This window comes from Callospermophilus lateralis, chromosome 12, assembly GCF_048772815.1.
Source record: "Callospermophilus lateralis isolate mCalLat2 chromosome 12, mCalLat2.hap1, whole genome shotgun sequence".
NCBI classification, from domain to species: Eukaryota; Metazoa; Chordata; class Mammalia; order Rodentia; family Sciuridae; genus Callospermophilus; species Callospermophilus lateralis.
Window position 1 is genome coordinate 88,229,653 of NC_135316.1, and position 13,713 is coordinate 88,243,365.

Genomic DNA, 13,713 nt, shown 5'->3' on the forward strand with positions numbered 1-13,713 from the left:
GCTTGGCTTTGTGACACTTGGACTTTTTCCTTTTTGTCTTTCTTTTTAGTTCTTCCTTTCCCCATTTTTAAAAGCAACCAAAAACGTTGTCAAGCAAAAGAAAAATTTAACTGTTTATTATGTAGTGTTATTCTAACAAATTGAGATAATGAGTAACCAGCTAGTCCCCTTAGGAACCCTTAACTGAAGCAATAAATTTGTGTTTGTTTACCTTTTTTTAAAAAAATTTTTTTGGTATGGGGATTGAACTCAGAAACGCTGAACCACATCCTCAGCCCTATTTTGTATTTTATTTAGAGACAGGGTCTCACTGAGTTGCTTAGCACCTCGTTTTTCTGAGGCTGGCTTCAAACTCGAGATCCTCCTGCCGCAGCCTCCTAAGCAGCTGGGATTACAGGTGTAATTACACTGTGCCCAGTTTGTTTATTTTATTTTTTTATTATTTATTTATTTATTTATTTTTTAAAGAGAGAGTGAGAGAAGAGAGGGAGAGAGAGAATTTTAATATTTATTTATTTTTTTAGTTTTCGGCGGACACAACATCTTTGTTTGTATGTGATGCTGAAGATCGAACAGGGCCGCACGCATGCCAGGCAAGCGCACTACCGCTTGAGCCACATCCCCAGCCCATAGTTTATTTTTTGATCTGCTTTTTTTTTTTTAATTTTTGCTTTTTTTTTTTTTTTGGCTCCTTAAGACAGGCTCAATAACCTGTAACTCTGTACTCCCGAACATGCATCTGTCTTTTTTTTTGAGATGCAAAGCCAGCGCCCTATCACTGAGTTACACCTCCAGCCCACAGCAGTCATTTAAAACCATATTTAGTCAAAGGGTCTTTGATTTCTAATTACAGCTGTCAAGAAGAAAGTCCGGCTGTTGTTAAAAAGGAGGAAAAGGTACTTCATGAATTATTTGGAACAGATATAAGGTGTTGTGCAAGAAATGAACTGGGCAGAGAATGTACCAAGCTGTTCACAATAGGTAAAACTCTAATATCATGTCCTTTTTGTTTTTTTCTCCTATGCTGGGGATGCATCCAGGGCTTGGGGCATGCTAGGTGAACGCTCTAACCACTGAGTTATACCCTTACCTCTACTATGTACTTTTATTTTCGGTGACTATTCCTTAGAAACTATCTGGAACTAACAGCAATGAAGTAATCATTCAGCTTCAGAAATTCTATCTTTTCTTTTTAAATCTTTTTTTTTTTTTTTTTTAGTTGTAGTTGGACACAATACCTTTATTTTATTTATTTATTTATTTTTTATGTGGTGCTGAGGATTGAGCCCAGCACCTCACATGTGCTAGGCAAGTGCTCTACTGCTGAACTAAACCTCAGGTCCTCTATCTTTTTTTCATAGCATTTAGTTTTATCTTATTTTATTAAGTGCTGGGGATTGAATCCAGGGCCTTGTGCATGCTAAGTATGCACTCTTACCACTGAGCTACACCCCAGGCCCCTTTATATCATTTAAAATGTGATATTATGGATGCTGTAAGAACTGATTTCTCACCAAAGAGTAGTAAACCTCTAAAAGATTATTTCATTAATATGGTTAATAACACTATAGATGTTAAAATCTTTGTCCTCACAGGGGAATGAAAGGAAGGGAGGGGGAATGGGCATAGGAAAGGCACTAGACAGAATGGGACATCACTTTCCTATGTTCATGTATGAATACGTGACCAGTATAACTCCACATTACGTACAGCCACAAGAATGGGAAATTATAAGCCATGTATGTATATTATGTCAAAATACATTCTACTATCATGTATAACTAAAAAGAACAAATAAAAAATTTTTTTAAAAAAACTTTGATCTTCAGGATACTCAGTGTATATTTTTGAGATGAGGGAAAAAAATCACTTTTTTTTTCTTACTTGGGATCTTTTCATTTTCTAGATTTAAATCAAACTCCTCAGACCACACTTCCCCAGTTATTCCTGAAAGTGGGGGAACCCTTATGGATAAGGTGCAAAGCCATTCATGTGAACCACGGATTTGGGCTCACCTGGGAATTAGAAAACAAAGTCCTCGAGGAGGTAAGGTGACAAGTTTGTGTTCTGAAAATGCAGGAACAATGAGGTAATAGCATAGCTGAGATCACTAAATGCAAACTCTGTTTTATTAACACCCAGGGCAGCTACTTTGAGATGAGTACCTATTCAAGAAACAGAACGATGATACGGATTCTGTTTGCCTTTGTATCATCAGTGGGAAGAAACGACACTGGATATTACACTTGTTCCTCCTCTGAGCATCCCAGTCAGTCAGCTTTGGTTACCATCCTGGGTAATGCAGGCTGCTCATGCAATCTTTGTCCATCATTTGTAGTTGCTTTTAGTGTGGAATGTGTGCTATGTAACACAAATGCTGATTTCAATCTGATGTTACCATTAAAACACTGAAATAGAAATTAAGTTAGAACAGTTTTTCAAAGATAAGCTGCCCATTCCTTTCCTTTCCCAGTTAACTCACTTGAAAGCCACAGTCTTTGCATGTATCACTGTAGTGTGACCATCTGTTTGTATGCTTTTGTCCTCCAATAGTTTCCTAAGGACAGGGACATCCCTTCTATCTTTGTGGGTCCAGAGCCTGGCGCCAAATAGTTTCTTAATAAATACATGTTCTAAGAACCTGCTGCCAGCCATTACTATGTAAACTGTACAAGTACTGAGCTGAATGGAAATGGGGGTGGGCTACATAGCATTTCAAAATAATTATGCTTAAGTAATCTCGGATTAGGACACAGACCCTAGCCAAAATGAAAATGCTAAGCAATGCAGGAATTCTCTTAGCAAACTAATAAGGAAATGTTCTGCAAGAACAATGTGTGAATATTTCCAGCCAGCTTGCTCTTTTATTTGCACCTCGAGATCATTTTTATGTGGGACCCAGGACTGAGAGACTCACTCTGGCTGAGAGCAGAGTTTTCCATTCTTTGTTCTCAGTGTATACATGTTGGGCTGGCAATGGGGGAACCCTTCAGCCTCTTGATATTGTCTGCAAAGTCTTGTAGGTTTATTTATGTATTTGTCTAGGAAAAGGGTCAATTATTTACATCCAATTCTTTTTTTATAATTATTTTTAGTTGTAGATGGACACAATACCTTTATTTTTATTTATTTATTTTTATGTGGTGCTGAGGATTGAACCTAGTGCCTCACATGTGGCAGGCAAGTGCTCTACCCCTGAGCCCCAGCCCCAGTCCCTATATCCCATTCTTCAAGGCATTTTGACTCCAAAAGATTATGAGCTCAGGCTTAGAACTGGAGACAAGACTCTTCCATTTCTGGGAGTTTCAAACCTGACCTGCAGCATGCCAACCTCTGAGCTTTCTTGCATCAAGTGTATGAATAAAAATTCATCTTGTCATCTCAATACGTTTTCATCTGAATGCCATTATCTAATTTATAAATGCCTCTTTATTTTTCAGAAAAGGGATTTATAAATGCTACCAATTCAAGTGAAGATTATGAAATTGATCAATATGAAGACTTTTGCTTTTCTGTCAGGTTTAAAGCATACCCACAAATCAGATGTACATGGACCTTCTCTCGAAAATCATTTCCATGTGAACAAAGGGGTCTGGAAGATGGATACAGGTGAGACAACACAGAGCTCTCAGACTTACCATTATTAGCATGATTCTCCTTTCTCATTACCCTCAAGAGAAATTGTTCTCATTTTTTTCTTTTTTTGAAACAGTGTCTTCTTATGTTGCCCATGCTGGCCTCCTGGGCCCACATGTACTTATGGAAGCAAATTCTCTAATTGTGAGTTTATATATAGATACATGCATATATTTATTTATTTATATATTTTTCCCCAAAAACATGCTAAGCAAATGCGCTTTTCTTTTTAGTACCAGGCATTGAACCCAGGGGTGCTTAACCACTGAACCACATCCCCATCCTTTTTTTATATTTTATTAAGAGACAGGGTCTCCATAAGTTGCTGAGGCTGACTTTGAACTCACCATCTTCCTGCCTCAGTCTCTCAATAAGCGTGTGCTCTTACCACTGAGCTACATACACCCCTAATCCTACAAATTTCTAAAGTTGAAATTGAAGACAAGAAAACAAAAGGCATATCGTGAGACTATAGTAGTAATCTTACAATCACTTCAGAGAGTATAGCCCACTCTGTGAAAAACGGAATCATGTTAGTATAGTATGGTTCTGTGGCATTTTCTGAGTCATAAGACTGTTACTTCCTATTTGAGAGTACTACACTATAGTACACTGAGTCTCCTGAGCACGCTGCAGATGACTGAGGAAGTAAAACTCCCTAAAAACAGAACACATTGCCTATAGGTGTATTGATGTATGTTTTTAAAAAATAAATGCAGAAATAATCCAACCATAGTGTTGAAAGGAAAACTTGCTTTTCCAGAGCATTTGGACAACCATGTTCCAGATTCTCTTACGGAAGTAATTCTTCATTCCCTCTTTAGAAAACAAAATCCTAACTTACCCACTGTGTCTTCTGTGGCTTCCATGGTTTTCTGTAACCCCTCTGATCTCTTAAAACTAAAGTGGTGTGACTAAAGCTGTGGTTCAGATTGGGCTATGAGCAACTGAGAGGAACATGCCCTTTCTCTAACAAGACAATGCTCAAGAATAAATCTTTGTTTATCAGTATGTGGTTTATAAACCAACTGTACAAGAATCGTCTGGGCAAATGTTTCAAAATGTGTGTTCCTTGCGTCTATTCCAGACATGCTGAAACAAAATTAGGTCCGAGTTCCCATTTTTTTCTTTTTTCTTTTTGAAACAGTGTCTTCTTATGTTGCCCAGGCTGGCTTCCTGGGCTCAAGCAGTCTTTCTGTCTCAGCCTCCTGAGTATCTGGGACTTCAGGCCTGATGCTGAATTTTTAATAAGAACTGTTGGTAATTTTTGTGCTGTCCAGTACAGTAGCCACTAGCCACGTATGGCTAGTCTAAATTAGGATGTGCCACAGCTCTAAAATACACAACAAATTTTGAAGACTTTTTGTATGAAAAATAAGACTGTAAACTACCTCATTAATGAATTTTATATTAATTACATGTAAAAGATGATGATATTTTGTATATATGAAGTTAAACAAAAATCAGTTTTCAGTTTAATTTTTCCTGCTTCATTTTACTTTCTTTACATAGCTAAGAATTTAAAGTTGGCATATGTGTCTTGCTTTCATGGCTCACTTATTTTATTGGATAAAGTTCTTTTCACCTTGATTCTTCTAAGTGTTTGTGTCATGGTTATTGTGCTTTTATTTATTTCTCAAATGATTTGTAACCAGTCTCTGGTCTTTGTTCAGATTTTTTTGTGTGTGATGTTGAGGATTGAACCCAGGGTCTTGCACATGGTAGCCAACCCCTCTGCTACTGAGCTGTATATAAAAACCCTGTTTGGATTTTTAGAAAGAGTTGCAAATCTGAGTTTTCAAAGAAACTTTTATCTTGTTTTGCCCAAACTCTTAATATTCAAAGGATTCACTGTCAAGGTAATTAAAAATGCTACCTTTGACCTGGGAGCTGACAAATATGCATTCCCCCAGCTCAGGGTTTCTCAACAGCAGCCAGATAGTTCTTTATTTTAGAGGACACTATCCTGTGCATTATAGGATACTTACCAACATCTCTGGCCTCCACCCACTGGATGCCAGCAGCATATCTCCCTTCTCCTGGTAGTGATGATGAAATATTACTCCAGATATTACCATATGTCCCCTGGTAGGAAAAATTGCCTTTGATTGAGGAACACTGTCTTCTAGGGATCTCTCTATCATCATGAACTCTTATTGACACCAGCACAATTATACAAGTAGCAGGTCAGAGATTCGACTCCACTCTACCCTAGTTGAGTAGATTACCAATTGCCCAATGTTCAGAAAGTTTATCAGTGTATTACTGTCCCTTCCCTTCTTTGTATTATGTGAATGCATTATCTAACAAAATGTTAGATAAGCTTCTAGCATTATGGGATTAGATTGTGAATCCCATTCAAAGAAATAAAGATCAATTCAATTTAGTTCAACAAATGTCAGTGTAATATCTTCTTGTTGAGTTTGATACTATTAGGAGCATCAAATTTATACAAGAGTGAATAAGGTAATATCTTTCTCCCTCTCTTCTCAAATTACACAGATTGCTGCTGTGCTAGTGACATCTTGCATAGCCTTTGAGATTTTACATAATCGTGGGTGAATCTTGTGGGCTGGTTAATGATTTCATGCGATGGCCACAATTTCCACCCCTGAACCCTAGTAGTTTTCCTACAGAGGTGCCAAATTAATGAATTGAGCAGATCCTGACTCCCATGGTGTTCCATATCTTTGTCATTCCTAATTATCTGCTAGCAGAGTTACTTCTTTGTCTATTGAATCTCACCTCTTGGATTATAATCTGCATAAGGACAGGTGCTCTGCCATTTCTCTATCTCTGTATGATGCCTTCTTCAGTAAATGTGTGTCTAGTAAATGAATGAATTCATCATCGTCCTTGGAAAGCAGCTAAAAGTACACAGTCTGGGACAAAGATGAGTCAATGGCATCTTCTTTGTACTACAGGGACCACAAGTGGCACTGACCACAACACTCGGTCTTTCTTTGATTTAAAAATTCTTGAAGAGGCTACAGTGTTATTTTAGTGCTCTGGAGGTACCAGATAATATGGGCCACTGAATACCCAAGGCAAAGGAAAGATGCTCAAAATGACTGAACAAAATCTGAACAATGGAAAATTTGAGCACATCTCTGAGCGTTCTGGGTATCTTTTCCTTTCCCACCTCATGGTCTAGATTGAGATTGAGTTCTTTTCATCTCTTGATGATAAAAAGTTTCACATTTACTAATTAGCCAAAAGAATAGTGCTGTGAGCATCCTTAACCCAATTTAATGGAATTGAACGTGGATGGTGAAGTGTCCTGTTTTAATCGTTTTGCAAGAGATGATTTTATTGGGAAAGAGACATGATTTTTTTAAAATCTGTAACTGAAAGCCCAAGTAACAACATGACTCCTGCAGAAGCTTTGGTGTGGTCATGGCGTGTGTGCCAGAAGTCCGTCAGCTTCCCCACCTTCACAGCTTCATTTCTCCAATTTACTTCCTCAATTATTACCCCCAGCGCTCAGTAGGACTTGCTTTTGTGTGTCTGCATTTGATGAAATTGTAATTTTCCAGCTGTCCTGGCATCCTGGTCTTGATAAAAGCTTCCAGGATATTTCACCTGTTGTTTGGCATAATCTCCTACCTATAACCTTCATCATAAATACCAAATCTATGTTAGTTTATTCCAGTTTCTTGGTAAAAAAAGAAAAAACTTTTATTAGATCATTGTAATTATATAGTAATCTCTTCTGAAAGACCCTTCTTTAGCCTGGCCCAAGTCTTGAGTTTTCCTTGTCCCTGAAATATCTCATCTTTCTACTCTATGAATCTCAGTTCTGCCTATCCCTCCCACCCCCATCCCAGGCAACAACTGCAGTGTGACAACTTCTATGTACACAGCAGGCTGACGGTCATGTGGGTTCTGGATGATGAGCCAGGGCCTGCTCGAGAGAAGCAAGGGCAAACAGAAAAGCAGGCTCTCAAAACAGTGAATGGTATGTCCCTGCAGAGGCTGAGAGAACCTGTGGAGGAATGTTTTAAGTATTTTTGGTACAGGAGATGAGCCTGAATGTGTACAGGGAGAAGATGTTTGGGCCTAGTCAAGCACCAAGAGCTCCCAACTAAGTCCTGTTCCCCTTTACTTCTGCTCTCTGCCACTGTGAGCCTGGGTCCTTTTTTCCCCAAAGATCCCACTCAGTTTTAAGTTCTCAGTCACATCCTGTGAAGCCACTTATTAAAACTGAAAGGTACTTTGAACTTTTACCTCATGCCAGACAATGTGCAGAGTATATGGGTTACCTTATTTAATCCTAATTGTCCCATTTTTAAAAAGATGGAAACTGAGGCTGTTACCTACCCAGTCATATAAGGCAAAATCACTACCATTCACTGACTCTCGTTTTGTGAGACTGCCTTTAATAAAGTGGAAATACCAGCCATGATTCTATCTCCAGAGATAATATATTTTTAAAAAAATTTTTCTATGTAACCATCATGATAGAAGTGTAAAGTATAGATTTTTGTACAAACATGAAATCATGTCATTTGTAATATGATTTTTCATTTAAAAATATCGTAAGTATTTTATGTTAATAGTTGTATTATTATAGTACATCATTGTTTTCAATGGCTGCATAGTATTTTACATCTTAGAAATTTTTAAACTACTCCTGTTTATGGGCATTGACTTTAGTTTTTTTCTCCCCTTACATCTTCCTTTTATTTTAATGTGGTTTCCACACTTACTGTACATCCTAGAGTAAAACTTCTCACTGCTTTTTTTCTCCCCTCTCCCATACTGGGCATTGAACCCAGGGCCTGGCACACATTATACAACTGAGTTACATCAGCTCTTGCATTTATTTTTTATTCAAAATGATTACTAGGTATAACGAGCCACACATACATTTTGTCTGTTATCTGATGGGCACTGTTTTAAGCACTTTATACAAAAAGTGCTTTTTTTTTTTTTTTTTTTTGAAAATTTCTCTTCCAATGAGCAGATGAGGTAGATACTGTTTTAATCTTTCAATTTACAGACGAGGAAACTGACTTGCCTAAGTTCACAGCAGCAGGCAATAGCAGTGTTGGGATTCTAGCAGAAATAGTGAGCTCTGATGTCTGTGGTTTTAGTCATTTCTCTATAAGGCCTCTTGACACAAACTCATTTCAAAAATGTGAGGCTCTCAAACCCAGTGTATAAGAAAACAGAAATACTCTGGGCCTGGGGACGTGTGTAGGTTGGTGGTAGAATATTTGCCTAGTGTGTACAAGGCTCTGGGTTTCACCCCCAGCACTTCAAAAAAGAAAAAAAAAGGAAGAAAGAAAGAAAAAACAGAGATACATATATGTTCTTTGGTTATTGAGAAAATAAAAGTGTTTTTAACCTGCATGGGATGTGCCATCTTTTGCTATCGAATCTTTAATGATTGTACACCAGGCTTGTGGGCATCTCTGAATTGAAATTTAAAATGAGCATGGTTGGGGCTGGGGCTGTGGCTCAAGCGGTAGCGCGCTTGCCTGGCATGTGTGCGGCCCAGGTATGATCCTCAGCACCACATACAAAGATGTTGTGTTCGCCGAAAACTGAAAAATAAAGATTTAAATAAAAATTATTTTTAAAAAAATAAATAAATAAATAAAATAAAATGAGCATGGTATTGTACAGAGAGCTATGAAATCATCAGCACCCCCCACACCCCCACCGTCTTCATCTATCTCAGAACAGAAATTTGAACAGAGCAGATCTTATTACAGCCAAGCTGGGTTAACTCTGGCCAAGCTGTGTTCAGGCCTTCCACCCTGTAGCCTGAGGTTAGATGAGGTCTCCAGGCTTCCTGATCCACCGTCTTTCCTTATCCATCATCTTTCTGTGTTGTGGAAAGCCACCTTCAATCTTGTCACCCCTTCCTTCTGCACTTTCACAAGCTCTCAGCTTCACAATACATTCTTTATTAGTTCATCTCTGTCCTCTGGTTTGACTTTGACTCTTGCTCGTTAAATAAATCTTTTTTTTTTTTTTTTTAACACAATAGTAAAATTATTCTCTGAAGCTCCTAGGAAGAGCTTGCCCTTTCTCAATTCCTCCCCTCTGGGCACTAAGTAGAAAATAAAATGACCTAAATCTGATGACAGAGGAGAAAACCCTTTCATAGTTGTATTAAGCATACATCTTATTAGTCTCCAAGGTATTGTTTCACTGTGAACTCAAATTTCCTGATCTCCTGTCCATGCCAGACAGGCCAATTTTAGAAAAACCTTTCAGGGGAGGAGGAAGCTTTGGATCTCCTAGACACCTAATTGGTTATTCCCCTTGGAATTCCCAGGTTCAGTCACACAATTGTTGCTAGGATTAGCTGTTAGAAAGGAGAGGGAAAGAGAGCAGTTTCAAACAACTCAGGGATTCAGTTTTGTGTTCCAGTTATTTACATGATTATTTACAAGGAAATGGTTCAAAAGAGTGAAAACATTTCAGGTGCTATCTCTGTGCAAACCACACTCCATGAAAACAACACAAAAGACTGAGGAGAAAAATGTTCACAAAACCTTTTGCTTTGGTCCACTTACTGATAAATAGTTGGATTGGTCATTGCTCTTTCTGTCAAATTAACTAACGCTTGTGGCATGGTCCTTGGCTAGCCACATGGAGTTCTCTTTTTCTCTTTTCCTCCCTTCTTCCCTCCCTATCTCTATCCCTTCCTTCCTTTCTTTTTAAAAATCTCCTTTCTCCTTCCTTTTCAAGGTCTTTAGCCATTGCTCAGAGAGAATTACATTTTCCCTTTTAGAAGCTCACATCTTTTCTTGGACTATTGAAACGCTGCCTTCCTGAAGTTTAGGAATCACACGGTACCTACATTTCCTCTTCTCCCCCGTAGGCTTCATGTGACTTTCCGCCAATCTTTCTGTTACTTCCACTTCACCCTTTCTTCCTTGTGGTCCAGTAGTAGGTCAGAGCTGGCCAAGGTGGTACACGTTTGTAATCCCAGAGACTCAGGAGGCTGAGGCAGGAGGATCACAAGTTTCAAGCCAACTTCGGCAACTTAGTGAGACCCTATCTCAAAATGAAAAGGGTTGGGAATGTAGATCAGTGGTAGAATGCCCCTGGGTTCAATCCCTAGCACCAAAGGGAAGGAAAGAAGGAAGGAAAGAAAAAGAAGGAAAGAAAAAGAGAAAGAGAAAAGGTCAGGGCAAGAAACAATTTTTATGCGCTGGTCTTCTTGTTAACAGAGCATCTAAAAACTTGTCAAGTGCTCATTAATTGCTGGAAACGTTTTATTTTTTTTTATTTTTTAGTTTTCGGTGGACACAACATCTTTATTTTATTTTTATGTGGTGCCGAGGATCAATCCCAGCGCCCTGCGCATGCCAGGCGAGCGCGCTACCGCTTGAGCCACATCCCCAGCCCTGCTGGAAACTTTTGATGGGCAAATGAATCCTTTCATCACTAATCAGAGTTATTATTCCACTCAGGAGTTAAGGGCACCCAACATCAGTGTCAGATCAGCATAGGCTCAAAAGCTGTCACTAACCAGTTAAATGTATGTTTCGAATCATAGGGATCAATTGGGATTCTATTCTTGCCTCCTTTTTCTTCATCCAGTTCAGGACCTGCCATTTTTTTTTTTTTTTTTTTTCCTGGTGCCTCTTGGGTTTGCTCTTCTTTCCCATTTTCCCTACCTTGGATGACATTTAGTTTGTCATGTTCCGAAACCCCAAATCTGAACTTTTACTTCTCCTATTGTAGGACTTCCCACACTCTACCATAACTGCTTCTTTTCTTGTTTGCTTTTACCTCCAACCTGTAAAATACTGAGAACAGAAACCCATTTTTTTTCAAACATCTTGTTGTATCCTTGATTCCTTCCACAAAATAGGGTCCACCACTGACCGCTGAATGAAGAAATTCCTAGATTTTTACTACTACCGCCAGACTTTCCTCCAGTGAACCCTTCCTCCTGCCGTCAAAGGAATCTAAAATACTGTTCATGATATTCACCTTCTCCTCATGGATCCCAATCGCCTTCCTCCTGTTTTCTCCATCAAGTCTACATTAGGCTTCTTTTTCAAGCTCCCCAATCAGTTGGCCCCATTCCATCCACTTTGCCCTCGTCTCTCCGACAGCCCAGCATATCCCCTGCTGCAGTCAAGAGTCTCCTGTTCCCCTTACGTAGCCCTGTGAGTTCCTGTCTCCAGTCACAGCCTCGCCTCCTTCTTAGATCTCTGTTTCTTATCCTCTTATCTAAACCAGCTCATCTGGCGGTGGGGGTGTGCCCCTCAAGCCCTGCTTCTGTGAAGCCCACTGAACTTCTCTCATTACACTGACCTCTGCTCCATTGATTGTCTACATATCTTCAATTTAATGCTTTAACTGTTCCATGTATGTAGGTTTTTACCCACTTTCTGTTTTTAGGATAGGAGTTGAAATAATTTGGATCTTAAATGTCCCCTAATGCCCTTGTGTTGGAATCTTGTTCCCTGGAGTGGTGCCACTTGAAGAGGTAGGGCCCAGTGGGAGGTCTTCTGGTCACCGGGAGTGTGCCCTTGAAGGGGATAGTGGGATCCCTGCTCCTTTCTCCTCTTTTCTTTCACTTCTTAGCCAACAGATAAGTGGTTTTGGTACACCATACACTCCTGCCATTATGTGCTGCCTTGCCACGGGCCCAAGAGCAAGAAGGCCAACCATTCAAGGACTGGGACCTACAAGCCTATGAACCAAAATAAACCTTCTCTCTTTATAAGTTGACTTATCTCAAGTATTTGTTATGGTGATGGGAAACTGACTATACACAAGATGTATATTTTTGAGGTCTTTTGCATCCTACACAGCTCCTCGATTCAGGCTGTCTTCCATTGCAGATCTTCTTGCTCACCTTTTCATCCTGTCCATTCTGTACATGGTCATTTTTTTAAAACTTCAAGTTATCTCTGGTCTAATTAATATCTTTTTAAAGGCCTTAATATTTCCTATTCCTTGTTAAGGGAATTTATTTGTCTGTTTCTCCAGTTTTGTTACAGTGGATGCATGAAACCATATTTAATAGCCTATAGCTTTCCCATTCTCATACACTGTCCAACATCCCCCACAATAACCTCCAACATCACATAGTACTAGTAGGCATGGCAAATAAGCCCCAATATCAAGTTAGGCATGACAAAAGGTAGTGAATGCTTAATGAGCATTCCAAGTAGGTATTAGAGGCTATGGAAGCCATCAAATACTTCTGTGTAAAGTCAGTGAGTTTGAGTCCTCAACACTGTAATTGCTGTGTACATCAAGGGCTAGTCATGGGTTCTGCCTTGGATCATCATCAGCAAATCAATCATTTCAGGAAGCAGGAAAACTCATCCACCTGCACAGGTCTTTCTTTGGGGGTGGTCAGACTTTCCAGAATGTATAGAACAATAGGGACAGTAGTTTCTCTGAGGACCCCCCAGCCAGCCCTAACCCTTATTGGGCATATGAACTACATGGAGATCATCTTAAAATATCGATTTTGAGTTCCTAGGTTTAGAGTGAGTTCCGAATTTTGCATTTCTATCAAGTTCCCAGATGATACTGTATGCTGAGGCTGAGATTACCTGTCTATGGACCACCCTTTGAGTAGCAAGGGTCTAGACTACAGATAGCTCCTTGTCCAGGGAATAGCCTTGCAGAAGACTCTTTCATGCATACCATCTTTCACTGTAGCATCTACTGTAAGAATTAGGCTAAATCTATATTTAATTCTTTCTCAAACAGCATATCTAAGTTTTGCAACCATAAGCACCAACCAGGAGAATATATATTCCATGCAGAAAATGATGATGCTCAGTTCACCAAAATGTTTACGCTGAATATAAGAAGTAAGTTTATATTGCCAAGAATTTTATTTTTGTGTTCTCACTACTTTATTCATTAATAATATTAATCTGAAAGAGCCAGGTCATGGCTTAGAAGGGATACTATAGAACTGTTTTTGAATGATGAAGTATTTTGGAATTTTACTCCCCTATCTACTGGTTTTGGTTACCAGTAGCTAAAAGATTTACATAGAAAGGTTACTTAGAAAGGTTACTCAGAAACTAAAAGATTTACTCCATATCCTTTCTGCATGTGCTTTTAGTGTTTGACTTT

General features: G+C 39.0%; 1 protein-coding gene across 1 annotated transcript in view; it reads left to right on the forward strand.

Annotated features, from left to right (window-relative positions):
* The window catches only part of Flt3 (fms related receptor tyrosine kinase 3), a 65,275-nt gene that overhangs the window by 20,586 nt on the left and 30,976 nt on the right, over positions 1 to 13,713 (forward strand). Inside the window, exons 6-10 of the mRNA XM_076872257.1 lie at positions 854 to 981; positions 1,907 to 2,046; positions 2,143 to 2,296; positions 3,441 to 3,609; positions 13,339 to 13,442. Coding sequence (XP_076728372.1) covers positions 854 to 981; positions 1,907 to 2,046; positions 2,143 to 2,296; positions 3,441 to 3,609; positions 13,339 to 13,442 — 695 coding nt within the window. The remainder of the gene's footprint in view (positions 1 to 853; positions 982 to 1,906; positions 2,047 to 2,142; positions 2,297 to 3,440; positions 3,610 to 13,338; positions 13,443 to 13,713) is intronic.